General features: G+C 43.2%; 1 protein-coding gene across 5 annotated transcripts in view; it reads left to right on the top strand.

The window, feature by feature from the left end:
- Nucleotides 1-459: 459 nt before the first annotated feature.
- Nucleotides 460-18,531, top strand: part of DOCK10 (dedicator of cytokinesis 10) — a 401,455-nt gene continuing 383,383 nt past the window's right edge. For all 5 annotated transcript variants that reach the window (XR_003858608.1, XM_029615672.1, XM_029615673.1 and 2 more), the window contains exon 1: nt 460-638. Coding sequence is in view for 4 of the 5 variants with exons in the window: in XM_029615672.1 (XP_029471532.1) it covers nt 477-638 (162 nt within the window). In the remaining variant the exon portion in view is untranslated. The remainder of the gene's footprint in view (nt 639-18,531) is intronic.

Genomic DNA, 18,531 nt, shown 5'->3' with positions numbered 1-18,531 from the left:
ATGATTGCACTATAGAAAAAAAAGAGAGAGAGAGCTATTGCTTTTATGAACCCTAAATGCAAGTTTCACGAGTACAGCTATCTTATTTTCTGTCAGTTTTCAGTCAGTAGCCGATTCTTTTGCAAGAATAGATGCGTCACTTCTTTGACTCTGGGCCCCTGGAGTGTTCGTTTTCAATGAGGAAATAATTAAAAAAAAAAAAAAAAACAACCCTCACACGATCATAACTCTAAAATACTGGCAGCAGGCATTTCTCGATACCTCAGAGTGTGTTTAGCTTTGCTGGAATCCGTTCTTTCCTCTCTGTGGATCCAGACTGTCTGGTTGTGATCAGATGATCGGAGCCCTAGATACCCATTGGAGAGGCAGCCAGCTGCAGCTGCACTGTAGGCTGCTTTCAGACAGGGACAGCGAGCCACTGTCTCTCAGAGCCTGCAGAGAGGCAGAAGTTATTTCGTAGGCTTCAGGATGCAGATATGGGCTGTGCTGCCAGCATTGTTCTCCTTCAAGCCTTGCGCTCGGTGGTACAGAGGAGCTGCCCACGTATTTGTACCCAGCGACAAGAGGAGCCGACTCCCGAGACTGTGCTGCTGAACAACGCGGAGGAAGTCAGCAGACCGAGAACCCTCATTATAATGGTACGGTAGAGGACAGCAGTCACGGACAGGCAGGATTAGATGTCTAGCAGCTGCCGTACGATACGTGCATTCATTTAAGAGTCAGCCTTGCATAGGGAGAACGGAACAGGTTGATACGAGTATTTTGTTAGAACTTTCAGCTATCATTGGAACGACGCCACACTGTGTTAAGAGTGGCTTTATGCTTTATCATTGGACTGTATTTAATAATGTTTTAAGTGCCAGAGGATATATGTGCTCTTTGTTTTATTGGTAGGGGGGAAGGGAGGGAAATGTTTGCTATGTGGTTTGAAATGCAAACGCTAACTAAACCAGACATTTTTGCATTAATTTGTTTTTCTGTCTTAACGCTTTAGGTCACATTCTGTTAGAGAGTTATGTAAATGGCTTTCCCACAGTATAGCACATCAAACTGTGGCCAAAACTCCTTGACGCTCTGATCCACGCAGTCACAAACTGTGCTGAGGTGTCTCTGAACCCGCCACTCCCCCCCCCCCCCCCAAAAAAAAAAGGCAGTATCTTATTGGTTCCTTATGTTTGGAATGATGCTGACCAATATAGTCATGCTTTGTTATTGTTTATCTATGAATTGATTTGATTTTTAGCACTGATTGTTGCAGGATGATGCTTCTTTAATTGCAAACCAGCTCTGTATGCCAGCAGTGTCACACTACATCTCAGCCCTCTGCTAGGGGCATGTTGTCAGTCTGACTTTTGTTCAAGCTTTTCTTATTTTAAATGATTGTTTGTTTTCATCTTCTTGAAATTAACCAAACAAACAAAAAAAAAAGCCACAGAAAATGTGGTAAATGAATAAAATGCTTCCTTCTCCACATTATCTAACATGTCAGGAAGGGCCTGAAAATTAGATCAGATAAATAAGTGAATACAGATTTCCACAGTTCCTGCAGTAGTCCTGGAACTGCTTGATAGTCCATTTACTGAATATTTCTGGCAATTTTGGTTGCTTGAAAAAAAAATATTTGGTTTTAAATATGTTACACTTAACATTTTGGCTTCAAGGAAGATGGCCAGATTTCATGAGAGGCAGGCTAATACAGTGCTGATTTTTACCCCATTGCATGCTTGGAGGTAAACCTTGGGTTTCCGTAAGAAGAAAAGGAGCACATCTGTAGGCATGCAGCAGGTTACAACCAGAACTGGCTTAGCCTTCTGAGATAGAGCTGTCCCATCACTTTAGTTTAAAGGTACAATCGTTTGATGATATTGAACCTTATTTAAAAAATGGATTTTTCTCAGTATGTGTCCATGAAAAAAAACTGTTTGGTATCATTTAATATGTCAGGCGCTATGAAGTTTTAAAGCACGACTCTTTCCAAACATATTGCAGTACAGTGTTAATTTTGACAACTTTTAGATTAGAATTTGAAGTCATGTTATTCCGTTGTACATCATAAATGGGCCGATGCAATACCGTGTGATAAGGGCAGTGCACAGCTCAATGCGCTACTGGATGCGCATCCATAACTCTCGATGCCAAAGGGAAGTTAGTGCATCCAAAACACGCATCTCATGGCGCAGATAGCTAATAGCGCTCATGACATGTAAATTCATATTGATGAGGCTATTAGCTATTTCCCTTGATGCAAAAAAAAAAAGTGTGTTTTTACTCTTCAAAATTAATGCCTGCTCCGGAACAGGTATTTTTTGAGGATCCCAAAAAGTGTAGAGAAAAGCAGAAAATGCTGCTTTTTCTGTACTTCCTCTGACTTAATATCATGGCAATATTAAGGAACTAAAAAAATAACTGCCACGCACATGTTATAAAATCCGGGGTCGGCGCGCACAAGGGGGTGCACACGTGAACCTTGCGTGCGCCGAGCCCCGATGGCTTTCTCTGTTCCCTCCAAGGCCGCTCCGAAATCGGAAATCGGAGCAGCCTCGGAGGGAACGTTTTTTTTGATCCCCCCCACCTTTCCCTCTCTTCCCCTATCTAACCCACCCCCCCCGGCCCTACCTAAATCCCCCCCCCTACCTTGTTCGATGGACTTACGCCTGCCTGTGGCAGGTGTAACTTGCGCACGCTGGCTGGCCAGGTCCCGACACAGGCCGCTGTGTCGGGGCACTCGGCCATGCCCCCAGACCGCCCCGGACTGCAGACACGCCCCCAGACACGCCCCAGACCACCCATTTTAGCAAGCCCTGGGACATATGCGCGTCCCGGGGCTTGCACATGCCGCTGACTTATGCAAAATAGGGTTGGCGGGTGCAGGGGCAGATTTCCTCAGGTTACGCGCTTATGTTACACGTGTAGCCTTTGAAAATCTGCCCCATAAAGTGCACTTACATCCGTAAATCCTGTGGACAATTCAGCGGCATACTTTGCAACAATTTTTAAAAGCCCACCTACACACATGAAGTGCATTTTTAAGCTTTTTAAAATCAGGCCATTTTCTTTCTAATAGATGCTAAGTGTGAAAAGCAGGTATCTATAATGGAAACCCTTTCCTCAATAAACTATTTCTTTTCTAGCAGATTCTTCTAATGATGCATAATCCACCGTCTACACCGTTACTAGATAGCTCAATATCTGTAAGATGAGATTGAGCTAGTCCTAAATTTGCTGTTGAATGCATGGACTGGGTGGAAAACCAGGACTGGCTCAGCTTTTCCTTACAGGCCTGGGTAATGCTCCTGGATCATCACTATTTACTACTGTAAGAAGTACCATGGTACTACAGTAACTGCTTTGTGATGTCACTAGGAATTATTTAGGACATATATATATAGGGGCAGATTTTCAAAGGGTTACACATGTAACCCCTAAAACCTGCGCCTGTGCGCGCAAGCCCCGGGACGCGCGTATGTCCCAGGACTTTGAAAAAGGGGCGGGAAGGAGGTGGGAAGGGGGCGAGGGCGGTCTGCCGGTCTGGGGGCGGTCCCGAGGTCTCCGGCACAGCGGCCGTGTCGGGGGATGGAACATCGGCAGCCGGTCGGCGCGCGCAAGTTACACCTGCCAGAGGCAGGTATAAATCCTGAAATAAAGGTGGGGGGAGGGGATTTAGGTAGGGCTGGGGGGTGGGTTAGATAGGGGAAGGTGGGGGGGAGCGGAAGGAAAGTTCCATTCGAGGCCGCTCCGATTTCGGAGGAAACGGGGAAAGCCATCGGGGCTCCCCTAGGGCTCGGCGCGCGCAAGGTGCACAAGTGTGCACCTTGCGCGCGCCGATCCCTGATTTTATAACATGCGCGCATGTTATAAAATCGGATGTACATTTGTTTACGTCGGGTAGCGCGTACAAATGTACCCCGCGCGCTACCCGGACTTGCCCAGCTTGCAAACTATACAGATGCTTTTGCTTAATGCTAAATTTCAAATAGAAATTACTAACATTGTTCCCTTTCTCTTTTTAATTATGAAGTGTAAAAATACATTTATGCTAAAATCAACTTGATAAATACTTTTGAAAATTGCCCTCATTAGCTTCTCTTTGGCGAAATTCCTGAGTCACGTAAATAACCAAAGATCTGGGGTCATTTAGCCTGTGGTAATATTTTTTCTCATGTCATAAAGGAGATACAGCCAGCTCTGCTTCCTTCAGACTTAGTCCTTCATGTAATTTGTTCTACACCTTTGGATTTAGCAGAATGGAAACACATCTTTAATGGCCGAATATGAGTGGAAGGAGAATTCGAGACAGACAATGAGTTAAGTAGGCCTCAGCTTAGAATGAGGACTTCTAGATCAGTTGCACTTTGGAATGTAGCCAGTTTGTCTGGGGTGTAAACAGCTTGACTTAGGTTTGGCTTACATCTTTTGTTAGAAAGGCACATTATGAGAGTTTTCTAGACTTTTCACTTTCTTCCAATTAAACATTTGCTTCTCAGCAAACAATGTAATTTAAAGAGAGAGGAATTCTTCTTGTCTGAATTCTGTGCCTATTACTCAACCAGTATAAGAATACGTCAAACATGTTGCATGTAAGTTTCTTACTGAAAGTGGGAACTATACTGTCTCAAAAGCTGATATGCATCTTTGAATAATTATTATTATGATTCAGTAAAAGCAAAGAATTTGCTTATTTTCTGGGATGAATCCATTTACTAGAACTCTGCACTGCAGGTAGAAGGAAACAAACTCAATCTCGCAAGATACACATCAAGTCTGATTTGCTTTTTCCAGCTAATAAATGCCTTTTGTGCAGAGATATCCATCACCAAGGGCCAGATTTGCAGATCTTGCATCTCTTGGTGGAGGGGAGGGTGGAATGATGGGTCCACATCTGAAGATTCCAAGGCGGGGAATCTCCCTCTGAACATTCAAAGGCGTGTTAGAAGGGAGGGCCGGACCAGTGGGACCTACTGTGCAAGCCATGCACTTGCACAAGGCGGGGGCTCAGAGGGGTTGGAGCCTGGTTTGTGGTGGCCAAAGAGAAGCTGCTGGCAGCCAAAGAAAAGGAAAGGCTCTGAGATCACTGGTAGAGCCCAACATACTAGCAGCTGAAGAAAAGAGGCCCTGGACTGTCAGCAGAAACTATCCTGCCAGTGGCCAAAAAGAATAAGAGGTCCCAGTGCTGCTGGTAGAGTTTATTTCACTCACAGCCAAAGGAAAGAGGGAGAGGCTGGGCCTGAGTGAGAGTGTATGTGTAAGACAATGGGGCTGATCCTGTATTGGGTGCTGAGCTTAATGCGCCACTAAATGCTCAGTTGGACGCGTGTTTTGGATGCGCTAGACATACACCTATTGTAATATCAGGATTAACATATCCAAAACACGTGGCCATACTGGCACGTAGCTAATAACGCTTATCACATGCAAATGCCATGTTGTTGAGGCTATTAGCTAGTTGACTTAGCTAGTTGACTTAGTTGACTTAGCTAAGTTGACTTAGATAATAACCACCACTATTACTAGTAACAGTAACATGGAACAGACTTAGTTTTTGGGTACTTGCCAGGTTCTTATGGCCTGGATTGGCCACTGTTGGAAACAGGATGCTGGGTTTGATGGACCCTTGGTCTGACCCAGTATGGCATTTTCTTATGTTCTTACCCCAATGTAAAAAAAATAAAATAAAATGTGTGCCCAACATGCACATTTTAACCCCCAAAAATTAACTCCAACCCAGAGCTGGTGTTACATTTTGAAGCACCCCAAGCCATGCTCAGAAAAGCAAAAAATAAAACTACGATACTAAGCAGAAGGAACCACAGAAAGCTACAACATGAAAAAAAAATCTTGGTAGCGGTCAGGTTAGGAAAAGGGAAGCTCAATTTACGAGCGTCCATTCTCCTAAACCTTGGCTGTGCATGACTTAGGAAAACGGACGCTCGGAAAATTGAGTGTCCATTTTCCTTACCTGCGTACAGCCACTTCTCCTGAGTGCTCGATGCCATGGACGCACTAGAGACGTGCAATTTATACAGTGCACCAGCTCATTTGAGTATTACATCAAATGCCCAAGAGAGGGGATGTGCATGTGTTTAAAAAACATGCGTCCAGGTTGGGTGCACGTTTTTTGCACTTATGATATTGCATCGGCCCCAGTGTGTGTGAGACGGTGTGGGTGTGTGTGTGTGAATAAAAGAAAGGTAGAAATTGTGCGAGCATGAATGTGACTGAGAGAGAATGAACGTGTGTGTGTTAGGGACTGTATGTGAGAAAGGACAAAGTCTATGCAGCCTCTTCCCTCCTACTAATCCATGACAATCACAGGGTGACTAGAAATCAAAAGTTCCCAGGAATGGACAGTGGAGACTATTTTTTATCCTTATTAGTTTTAATTATTGAGTATTTTTTTATGTTCTGCTTTATTAAATATTGTATCAGTATTTGGGAATTTCAAAAAACATTAAATGAGCTTTTAATTATTGGATTTTCTATTTGTCAGCTGTTTTGAAATATTTGTTCTTTTTATGAGTATGGTTTTACTATTATGATTTAGATTTCTTGATTTTATTGTTTGATATTTTATGAGGAATGGTGATGTTTCTGTTTTACTACTGTTGCAGTGCATACAGAGTCTGACTTGTTGCAGTTTCCAATCCAGTTTTTATTTGCACATCTCTATTTATGGTCTCTTTATTCTGTATTTGGTGAGGGTCTGTCTGTGTTTTGCATCTGTGACTGAGGTGAGGTATTCTGCTGGCATGGTGTTTCTATGGAGTAATCTATATCTGCTTGGCTTGTTCTAATTTCCTCATTTATTTATTTTTAGATTTTTATATACCGGTGTTCCTGTATGAAATACAGATCACATCGGTTTACATTGAAACAGAACATGAATCGCCAAAAAGGCATTACATGGAACAAGGTTATGAAACTTGGAACAGGGTACATTAGTTCAAATGTTAGTTCATAGGAAATGTATTGGTGTTTTAGGGCCTGGTGTAATATTTGCAGTGTTGCCTTTTCAGAGTTAGGGTGTTACTGTGTGAATAATGACAGTTAGTGCTATTTTAGAATGGGAGGTGTTGTGATCACTCGAATGCGGTCACTTGCTCAAGAGGGATGTGAGCCTTGGACCATGGAGCGGCTCAGGGAGGAGCCCCAAGGCACACACCGTGGGAGGTGAGAGTGTCCAAGTACAGGCTGGAGCTGGAACAAGGCGGGACCAGGATCAAGAAGTGGAACATCATAGGAACTGGAACAAGGTAGGCTCAAGCCTCCGCTGAACCTACATGCACAGGTGATACCCAGCAATGCAATGCTGGTCTCAAGAGAGCCCTCCAGCCACTCAGTAGCCCTTCCAGACCAGCTGCTTGGGAACGACGTGTGTGTGAGGCCAGATGGAGGCTGAGGGCAGGAACATGATGAAACATGGAACTGAAGAACTTGGAAGACTCAGTTGAGGAACTTGGAAGACTCAGACAAGGACTCGAGGAACTTGGAGACAGGTTCAGATTCAGGATTCAGGCACTAGTACAGGGTGAGTACTGCAACGCAGCACGCCCTACACAGCTGCCTATGGCTGGTTGCAGACCACGCCAGATGCAAAACAGACTCCAGACGAGAAGATGAAGACTTGAAGCTGGAATGATGAAGATTCAGGAGAGGCCTGCACTGAAGCTCGCCCTACACAGTCTCCCGTGTCTGGTCGCTGAAGCAGAGCAGGCTCTGGCTTGAGTCTAGGGCATGGATGGAGGCAGGAACAAGGAACTCCGAAGACCAGGAACAAGATTCAAGGATTAAAGACTCAGGATTCAGAACTCGGATTCAGGAGCAGACCTCTGCGTTAAAAGCAAGGACCTTCTGGAGACTTGCGCTGCCGACATGAAGACAGGCCTTGTGCCACAAAGTGCCCTACACAGCCCCCCGTGGGCTGGTCACGGACCCCGACGGTGGCATGCCAGGAAAGGTGGACAAGAAGGAAACCTGGAAGCAGGGCGAAGAGCCTGAGGCTGGAACATCAGGAACAAGGAACATCAGGGAAACCGGACAGGCGACAAATGAGTTCCAACAAAGAACAGGAACATCCACGGAGACCAGGAATATCCAGGAACATCTAACAAGGAACACAGAACCATCTGGAAGTGGAGCATCCCAGCAGCGGCTCCATGCCGCAAAGGAGAGGAAAGTGCAGCAGCCCTTCCTGCTGTGAATGGCGGCGACGGCAGCAGCTCCACGCCATGAAGGTGAAAAGAAGGCAGTCGGGCACCGGCCCGACCAGCGCAGCACAGCACGGGAGGTAACAGGCTGCCCGTGGGATGGGCTCTGCGAGCGGCATCAGAGGTTTACTATATTGTAATTGTAATTTGGTTTACTCATGACTTTCTGAGCACCAAGCCCATACCCAACACATTTTATAATAAGCCTAATACCTTACGGGTTTCAAGAATGTTTTTAAAATTTTTGCAGGGTTTTCTGGTTGGCACCACAGCAGTGCATGTAAATATAATGTACAGGTTGTTGTAAGCGATATTTTTACCTCTGAAGTTTATACTTTTCTTTTTTCTGTTAAATTTGCTATTATAAATGCATTTTTTTTTATTGTGGGTGGGAGGTGGGGGCACAAGGCTGTAAGGTTTGCCTAGGACACCTGGATAACACACCAGCTTTGGTATAAAATATCCTGGGACCCATTTCAAAATTTCTGACTGGGACATATCTCTCACATAGGATTTGCATTGTTTGGGGGGAGGGGGTTGTCACTTATTCTTTATATTTTTTTTAGAATTTACATGTTGATAACAGCTGGACTTTGTTGGCTGATTTGAAGTTTTCTAGTGCATAATCAATCTCCTTGTATGTAGGGCATGCCTATCAGCCCTAAGGCTTTGTATTGGGCTAGAAATATAAAGTGATATTTTGTAGTAGATTAATACAATTTTCCCTGAGGACAGTCTACCAGATAACCACCCCTCCCTGCACATGAATTACTTGATCACTATTGTCACTGTGGGGAAGACGTGTCCCAGATTTGCCCACCAGAAATCTGGTCACCTTGCTCTAAACTAACTGCACCTGTAAACAATGTTCAGAAACAAAAGGATATTGTTAGAAAAAAAAAAAGAGAAGCACATGAATGGTTCCATTAAAATCCATGGTGGGCCAAGGGGAGGGGGAGCACAGTAATTGTTTGCACAGAACAGCAAAGCAGGTAGCAGTGGCCCAAGGGAGGGGAGAGGCAGGGAATCTGTTGTTGAAAACCCAGCCCTTTCTTCTGTCCGATGTGCATAGAACGTCTACGGCGTTACCTCTGGTGGGTAGAGGTCAGTGCCCTCCTTGGACCGAGCAGATCTAGGCACGTACTTACTGTGCCCTAGGGGATATATGACCCTTTCCATCACCTTGTATATTTGAATTAGGTCCAAAATATTTACTATTGTTCATTTCCACAACCCATAGACATTTTCCTTTCTGAATTCTCTTCTTTCGAATTGACCCCAAATACAATGTGAATTCTAAGGACCTTAACTAAGGCTTGGCTCCCATTATGGCGTGATTTTATAACAGCCCGCATACATTTGTGGGCTGTTGTGCAACCAAGTTGCATCAATTTTCAAAACAAACGTACACATGTATGCTCGACTTGAAAATTATCCTAGCAGAACTATGCACACACAATTGTACCCACTATGAGCATCCGTTTTCCTATCCAGTGCACTGCAGTGCTTTAATGTACAAGTTTATCTGTTATGCTTACAAGTTAGACTGGTTGTTTTCTTGCCATGTTCTGTACAAACTCAATAAAATATTAATAAAAAAAACAAAAAACAATTTTTTTAAACCTTTGGGCAGGCATTCATTTCTGAGCGTAAAAATGTGTGGGTTGAGTGCACTTTTTTTTTTAGATCTTAGGTGAATAACTAATAGCTTCATCAACATGCATTTGCATGTGATGAATGCTATTAGTTTTTCCGAGGGTTGGACACACGTTTTGGATGTGCTAATCCCCTTATAGCATAAGGGGCTGTGGGCATGCATCCGAATTGCATGTCCAACCATGGGTTAAACAGTGCGCTCGGCTGAGTGCACTGATTTGCATCAGTCCCCATGTACCTTCATTTGGCACTGCCTGGGGATTTCCCCCTTATTTTAGAGCCCCTTTTCCCCATGCCTAGTCTGGTCATTGCAGTGATGGTCATGGGTCAGGGCCATACACCAAGGCCTCATCTGGAACTCTGCAATCATGGTCCCTGAATTTGGCCAATAGATGTCACCCATAAGCAATGTTCATGGGTGCCTCCCTAGTTGACCCCGGGAGCAAAAGACCCAACTTCAGAATCAAACTGGGGACCTTTTACATTGCAGTGCACAGTACTGCCTTGAGCTATCGGGTCAGCCCCTACTTATCATTTCTATAGTACTCCTAGATGCTGCACACAATCCCTTCTGCTGTATTTCAGCATTACACATTAACAGGCATGGTAACTATATTATTTATGCTTTTATTTTACTTCCACTGGATTTTTTTTTTAAACTCCTAAACACTGGGGATCATATTTTCAAAAACTTTACACAAACAATGGTCTGAATTGTTCATGGTTCTTGGCCAGATGTATCCAATTATCCAATGTGCACTTATATTTACTTCCAACAGTGGTCGGAAAAGCATGTTTGGGGAACTTACACATGTCAATAAACTGGGTTTCCTGTCTGTTGCCCCACAATTTAGGATGAATTCATTAACTGGCTTATTTCAAAGAATAGAGTTAAGAGACAGAAAGAAAATACCATAAATGCATAAAATGCTTATCCTCTATATTAACTATGAAAACCAGAACTTGAAAATGAATTCTAATAAAAGCATATAATTTAAACTTTGTGATTTATTTATTAACAAAATCTTTGCCAGAGGAGTCTTACAAATTTTAGAAAAAAAACCCAAAATTCAGAAGTCAAACATTATGATGGTAACTTTTAAACAGCCGTGTGGGCGCACATTTACACGCATATGCCAGCTCGCACCAGTGGACTTGGCCATTTTATAACATATGCACGTATATGTGCACATGGTACAAAATGGGCTATACACGCGTCCATGTGCGCACAATTCTATATGGAAGCGTACATGTGTGTGCAAATGCTGCCTCTGCCACGTAAGTGGGGGGGTTTTAGTAGACATGCATGCTGTCACAATTACCAGTTTCCCCAGTTCATTCCCAGTTTGCCCAGGTAAAAGATAGGATGTCCTAAACCCCCCCCCCCTAGTTAACTAGCCTACCTTTTACCCTGTTAGCCCTAACCCTTAATACCCCACTAACCTCTTTAGTTCTTTTTTTTGTTTCAGGACTTACACACACACCATCCATAGCTGAAGTAAAGTTATGCGGGTGGGGGTCCCTGGCGCATGCTTGTGCACATAAATAAATACTTACATGCAGATTTCATTAAGAAATCTAGGAATGCCCATACCCCACCCAGACCACTACCCTGCCTGTTTTTTGCAAAAAAAACAAAACAAAAACTTTTTGTGCGTGTACTGGGAGATACTCACATACTAGCACACTTTATATATATCCATGTGGCATGGGCTGGCCTGGCTTTGGCGTGCACAGGGTTATTAAAATTCGCCTTTATGGGAGCACTGGCATATTCATAACATCCTTTTATTCCTTCTTTTACATGACAAATGTTAACACAACATATTTTTCTGTGACATCACTATTATTTGAAAGGCAGGACAGAGAATTTTTCTCATTCACAGTTACAGCAAATCACCGTGTTCCAGACTTCCGAATGATACAAAATGCCAGTGGTGTTTTTCTAAAATAAAAGATGGTGGAGTTGGGAGCCAGTGATAACCTCTACCTTCCACTTTTTCCTAATGTAGAAATGGAATCAAGTTCAGAAAGGTTCCAGGTCAGAAAATCATCCCTGCAAAATGCCGTTGTTAAATGTTCTACACATATATAAGTTTTGAAACCCATCTAGCATTTAAGTAACAGAGCACCAGTGTTATAGCATCGGCCTTTTGCTTTGTTTCCACCTAGTTTTGGATCAGCCTTTTAGTATGCTAGGTAAGAATACACTAGAACACCCCTAGCCAGTCTGGTTTCCAGGACATCCACAATGACTATGAGAGATTAGGGATGTGAATCGTTTTTTGACGATTTAAAATATCGTCCGATATATTTTAAATCGTCAAAAATCTTTAGGGCCACGATACAATACCAATTCCCCCGATTTATCGTCAAAAAATCGTAAATCGGGGGAAGGGGGAGGGCAGGAAAACCGGCACACTAAAACACCCTAAAACTCACCCCCGACCCTTTAAATTAAATTCCCCACCCTCCCGAACCCCCCCCCCCCAAATGCCTTAAATTACCTGGGGGTCCAGCGGCGGTCCGTAGCTAAATTGGGGGAAGGGGGAGGGCAGGAAAACCGGCACACTAAAACACCCTAAAACCCACCCCCGACCCTTTAAATTAAATCCCCCACCCTCCCGAACCCCCCCCCAAATGCCTTAAATTACCTGGGGGTCCAGCGGTGGTCCGTAGCTAAATTGGGGGAAGGGGGAGGGCAGGAAAACCGGGACACTAAAACACCCTAAAACCCACCCCGACCCTTTAAATTAAATCCCCCACCTTCCCGAACCCCCCCCCCCAAATGCCTTAAATTACCTGGGGGTCCAGCGGTGGTCCGGAACGGTCTCCTGCAATTGAATCATGTTGTCTTCAGCCGGCGCCATTCTGTGCCGCCATTTTGCAAAATGGTGGCGCAAAATGGCGGCGGCCATAGACCAACACGATTCGACTGCAGGAGGTCGTTCCGGACCCCCGCTGGACTTTTGGCAAGATGTGTGGGGGTCAGGAGGCCCCCCCAAGCTGGCCAAAAGTCCCTGGGGGTCCAGCGGGGGTCCAGGAGCGATCTCCTGCCGTGAATCGTTTTCCGTACGGAAAATGGCGCCGGCAGGAGATCGACTGCAGGAGGTCGTTCAGCAGAATGGCGCCGGCCATAGACCAACACGATTCGACTGCAGGAGGTCATTCCGGACCGCCGCTGGACCCCCAAGTAATTTAAGGCATTTGGGGGGGGTTCGGGAGGGTGGGGGATTTAATTTAAAGGGTCGGGGGTGGGTTTTAGGGTGTTTTAGTGTGCCGGTTTTCCTGCCCTCCCCCTTCCCCCGATTTAGCTACGGACCGCCGCTGGACCCCCAGGTAATTTAAGGCATTGGGGGGGGGGGGTTCGGGAGGGTGGGGGATTTAATTTAAAGGGTCGGGTGGGTTTTAGGGTGTTTTAGTGTGCCGGTTTTCCTGCCCTACCCCTTCCCCCGATTTAGCTACGGACCGCCGCTGGACCCCCAGGTAATTTAAGGCATTTGGGGGGGGTTCGGGAGGGTGGGGGATTTAATTTAAAGGGTCGGGGGTGGGTTTTAGGGGGTTTTAGTGTGCCGGTTCACGATTTTAACAATTTTCACGATACTCTAAACACCCAAACGGCGACGATACGATTCCCTCCCCCTCCCAGCCGAAATCGATCGTTAAGACGATCGAGGACACGATTCACATCTCTATGAGAGATAGATCTGCACATCATTGTTTGCAGATCTTTCTTTCATTTTCATTGTGGATATCCTGAAAACTTGATTGACTAGGGCTGTCCCGAGGACTGGGTTGAGAATCCCACTGGCAATCATAACTCTTTGCTACTAAAATAGGTGTATCCCAACCAATGGAAGAATTTGTGTTGCTTCAGAAGATTTTTATTAAGTTACTTTTAAAGTTTGTTAAAAAATTTGTATTCATCTGAGAATAAATTCAAATTTTGGGGACCTTATCTCAGTATAGTATCATTTTGAACCTTGTACATAGCTATATCCCAGTGAAATACCGGGTTAATTTTCTGGAAACGGTCAAAATGGTCAACTATATTGGCCAATGTGATATTTTCTGGTGAATATAGTTTTGCTATCTGGGTAATGAATGGCTATGTACTAGGTTTGAATAATGTACCATGAGCCAGATATACTGAACATATTTTCCCATAGACATAAAATGGAAAAATAATCCTTTAGTACTCTGAGTCCTGTAGTATTGCAATCATTTATCTGCTACCAACATTTAGTCACACACTGCAAGCTGGAGTCAGAAAATGCAATCGGAGCTTCACAAGGGAATACCAGATGAATTTCTCTACAACCATATCAGATTTTAACAAAACAATTGAATAAATCTCTTTTGTAATTTCAGTGTTCTGGAAAAATAGGCTGTATTGTTTTCTTGCGTAGAGCTGCAATATTGTTGGTTTGTAATGTATTATTCTTTAAGAGAGTAATTTTCAAAGGGACTTCTGGTAAAGTAGTGCTTTAACTGCAGAACGGCACTTTAAGAAAGTGTAGGGCTAATACACGTGTGAAATTACACTATGAGGCCAGTATTCAGTGCTACGCAGCCAGATAAGTAGGGATATGAATATCTGGTCCCATTTAGCAGCCACCATTTAGCAGAATAAGTGGTGGGTGGGAATATAAGCGTTCCAAGGAGGAGCTACTTATCTGGCTAGCCAGATAAGTAGGGATATTCAAACTTAGGGGGTCATTTATCAAAATGCGCTAAGGCGTTTTTGCATGCGTTAAGGGCTTATTGCATGTGAAAATGCCTTTAACGCATGCGATATCACCATATCATATGGTGCGATGCAAATCCGAAAAAGAGGAGGAGTTACGGGCGGGAGTGGGCTGAGTTTACCAGTTTGCAAAGTCTTATCGCATGGACTTAACACTAATTTTAGCTACACCTTTTTCAGTAGCGTTAGGCCGTGCGATAGCTTGCGTTACGGGGCGGCAAGGTGTTAGCGCATTTCGCGATGTCTCCTGAAAGGCCTGTTTTAGTAGGTTTGAAGCTCCCGGAGCACCAGCCTAGCCATCGGGGGGGGGGGGGGGGGGGGGGAGAGGGAGTGAGAGAGAGAGAGAGAGAGCACCTACCCATAATGTCTTCTCCCTAGATAGATATTGTATCCCTATGGGAGGCCCATCTAGTAACTCGAGGTGAGGTTTAGGTGTTAGTGTAGGTGGTTAGGGGCCACTTTGACATTCAACGTGAGACTTACGAACAGAACGGTGCTCTCTTGTGAAGATTTGATGACTTATGGAGAGAGAAACTCACCCAAAGATGAGATTGGTGCAATGTTCTCTCCACCTAGCTTGATGGACTCTCTACCTGGGTAACATCAAGCTAGGTGGAGAGAACATTGCACAAATTAAGTTAACCAGATAAGTTAGACCTGCTCAAAAGCAGATGTAAAGTTAGCTGGATAAGACTTATAGTCATGCTGCTGAATATCCCCCTTATAAGATACCTCAATAAGTCTTATCCAGTTAATTTACTTAAACGTTCCATTTTGAATATTCACCCCTGTAAGTGTCATTTTGATGCACATAGGGGAGAATCATTCCAGGGAGTGGAGTCTGTGCAGGGTTGGGATTTGCATACATACTTTTTGATTTTAAAAAGCACTGCATAATTTATCTCAGCAAAAGTACATGCACCAAAGTGCAGATGCAATTTGTGTATTTAGTTTTGCTGAAATAGTTTTCAAAGTGCAACACCATTTTCAAAATTGGTGTAACTTATGCATATATTTGCTGGCTAACTTATGTGTGATGTTACAGAATTACCCCTTATATTCACTGGACAGCTTTACTTTTCTGATGTTAAATGGTTATACCGTATATTACAATTTACTCAATATTATCTGTGATGTACAATAACAATAAAGTAAGTATAGAATATTTTCGATTGCAAAATATAGTCATTTTCTCAATCACTTAGGATAATGTACCTTTGCATATAAGAAGATACTAACTTCAAATATAAACCTTCTGTGTGATCTCAATTCATAGAACAAATTACTTAGAAATATTCTGGACGATATGAGTACTGCTGAACTGGATGAATGTCTCACTGTGTACTGTGTCTACCAGGGGAACTCTGAAAGGACGTTATCTTTCTGTATTACAGAAACTGCACAGAGGTTGCAGGGATAGAGTCTGGTAGTCCATGGGCATCTTGTGATCATCCCCTGAGTCTATGTAGAGGTGGTGCACATTTGGTAGCTCTCACCCAAGTTCAGTGTCCATCAAACTTCTGTGCTGAGACTGGGACTGTAAAAGCTCTCAGACTTAGAAATATTGGGGTGCCATCTGCTGTTAAATTTTCTTGGTCATGATTATAAAGGACACTGACCTTAGGGTCTGGATCATTGGACAGTGAACCACACCTGCCATGGGGGATGACAGAGTCTATGCACTTATTATGCAGAGAACAATCGTGGATACACTATTGAAGCAGTTTCTTCCATGGGACTGAATGACTGACTAGGATAAGGTGATGTGATTAGGTTGAGAATATATGCAATATTCAACAAAAATGTGGTACTTGGATATACAGTTGTATGCAAAGGTTTAGGCACTCCTGGCCAAATTGTATGTTTCAATGGATCTCTAAATGATCAAAACCTGACACAACCTCCACATGGTACAAAGTTAAACATCACTGAAATACTGGCTATCAAACCTTACATTTTTCTTTGTGTCACTTCTAATATAAACGGTGTTCTTTCTTTTATTTAAATGACCTTCATATTGGACGTCATCGTAAATGTGAACCACAATTTTTAACTCAGCTGTTCATTATAATCATTGGTCATTATTTTGCCTTGTATATATTCAGTAGTTTCCCAATATATGTATATCTCTCTCTTCACTTCATTTCACTTGTGCTCAAAACAATTTAACAGTTCACTTAGCTGGCAAAGTTGCTGGAGAGTTTTAGTCCCGATTTTGTAAGGAATAGATGACGATGTCGTTCACCCAAATCTCATGCCTGACATGGTCTGTGTTTTGGAAAAGATCCTTCGTCATGGGGCAAATCAATGCCTTAGAGAACATATTACAAAAAATCATTACAACACTTTTTCCCGCAGAACAGAAACAAAGTGACAAACCATTGTTACAACATGTCTACCTGTGCAGCTATTCTAATCCATTTCCAATCAGGTCTGCTGGAAGTGGAGAACATGAGCTGTTTTTAAAGCCCAGACAAACTGTCAGTCAGCTACAAAATGTTCTATGTGTAATGATTTTTTGTAATTTGTTCTCTAAGGCATTGGTTTGCCCCATGACGAAGAACCTTTTCCGAAACACGGACCATGTCGGGATTGAGATTTGGATGAACGACATTGTCAACTATTCCTTACAAAAACGGAAATAGATATCTCCAGCGTCATTGCCAGCTAAGTGAACTGTTAAATTGTTTTGAGCACAAGTGAAGTGAAGAGAGAGATATACATATATTGGGAAACTACTGTACTGATATTTATCACATTGAATATATACAAGGCAAAATAATGACCAATGATTATAATGAATGACTGATTTAAAAATTGTGGTTCACATTTACGATGACGCCCAAAATGAACGTCATTTAAATAAAAGAAAGAACACCGTTTATATTAGAAGTGACACAAAGAAAAATGTAAGGTTTGATAGCCAGTATTTCAGTGGTTTTCATTGGCTATCACCTGATTTTCATTGATTATCAGAAACATGGGTTTGTGAACAAAGTTAAACATGGCATCTTTCTGTAATTTTTAAGGCAAAATTACTATTTATTTGCAGATTTTAACAGATTGAAAATAATTTTAAAAAGTGAATATGGCATGAGCTAAGGTCTAGACACCCTTTTAGCCAGCACTTTGTAACCCCTCCTTTGGCAGAAAAAACCATCTTCTAAACATTTCCTATAGCCAGCTAAGAGTCTTTCTATTCTTGCTTTGTTTTTTCCCTCACTTCCTTGCAAAATACTTCTAGCACAAATATTTTCATAAGTCTCCTTGTATGCACTCCCCACAGGTTTTCCCCACAGATTTTTAATGACATTTAAATCTGGGAACTGAAGGCCATTTCAAAATGTTCCTCTTTCTTTCCTGTAAGTACTTCATGGTTATTTTGAGCTGTGTTTTGGATCATTATCTTGCTGAAATATCCAGTGCCTTCATGTATTGTAGGACATTATCGGCTAGGATATGTTACAAAATGTTTCAGGCTTTTCAAGGTTTTGTTTTGCGTACTTTAGATAATGACTTTTATAATGGAGTCACAGAAAAAGTTTCTTTCTGACAGTTCTCCCATGCAGAACATTGTCGTGTGAGCAAAGCTGTACTATGGACCCATGGACCAGCAATTCTCAACTGATGAATTGCGACATACTAGTGTGTCGCCAAGCACCAGCAGATGTGCCATGGCTTCCCAGTGTCCCGCTGCCCTGGTCAGAAATGGCAGAAGTGTTAGTGGAAGCTGGCAATGTTAGTGGCATGTCCCTTTCTTCTTCTTACTCCCATGGGCCGGAAGAGGAAATGATGTACAGTGGGGCACATGGGAAGAAGAGAGGACCATGCTATATAATGTAGCAGTAACAAAATGAGCCCAGACCAAAATGAAGTCCAGCCAGTGATCAGCAATGGGAGAAAGAGCAGAGTTAGCCCCTGCAG

This window comes from Rhinatrema bivittatum, chromosome 9, assembly GCF_901001135.1.
Source record: "Rhinatrema bivittatum chromosome 9, aRhiBiv1.1, whole genome shotgun sequence".
Lineage (NCBI taxonomy): Eukaryota > Metazoa > Chordata > Amphibia > Gymnophiona > Rhinatrematidae > Rhinatrema > Rhinatrema bivittatum.
The sequence above is the reverse complement of the archived record's forward strand: the minus strand, read 5'-3'. Positions and strand labels throughout refer to the sequence as shown.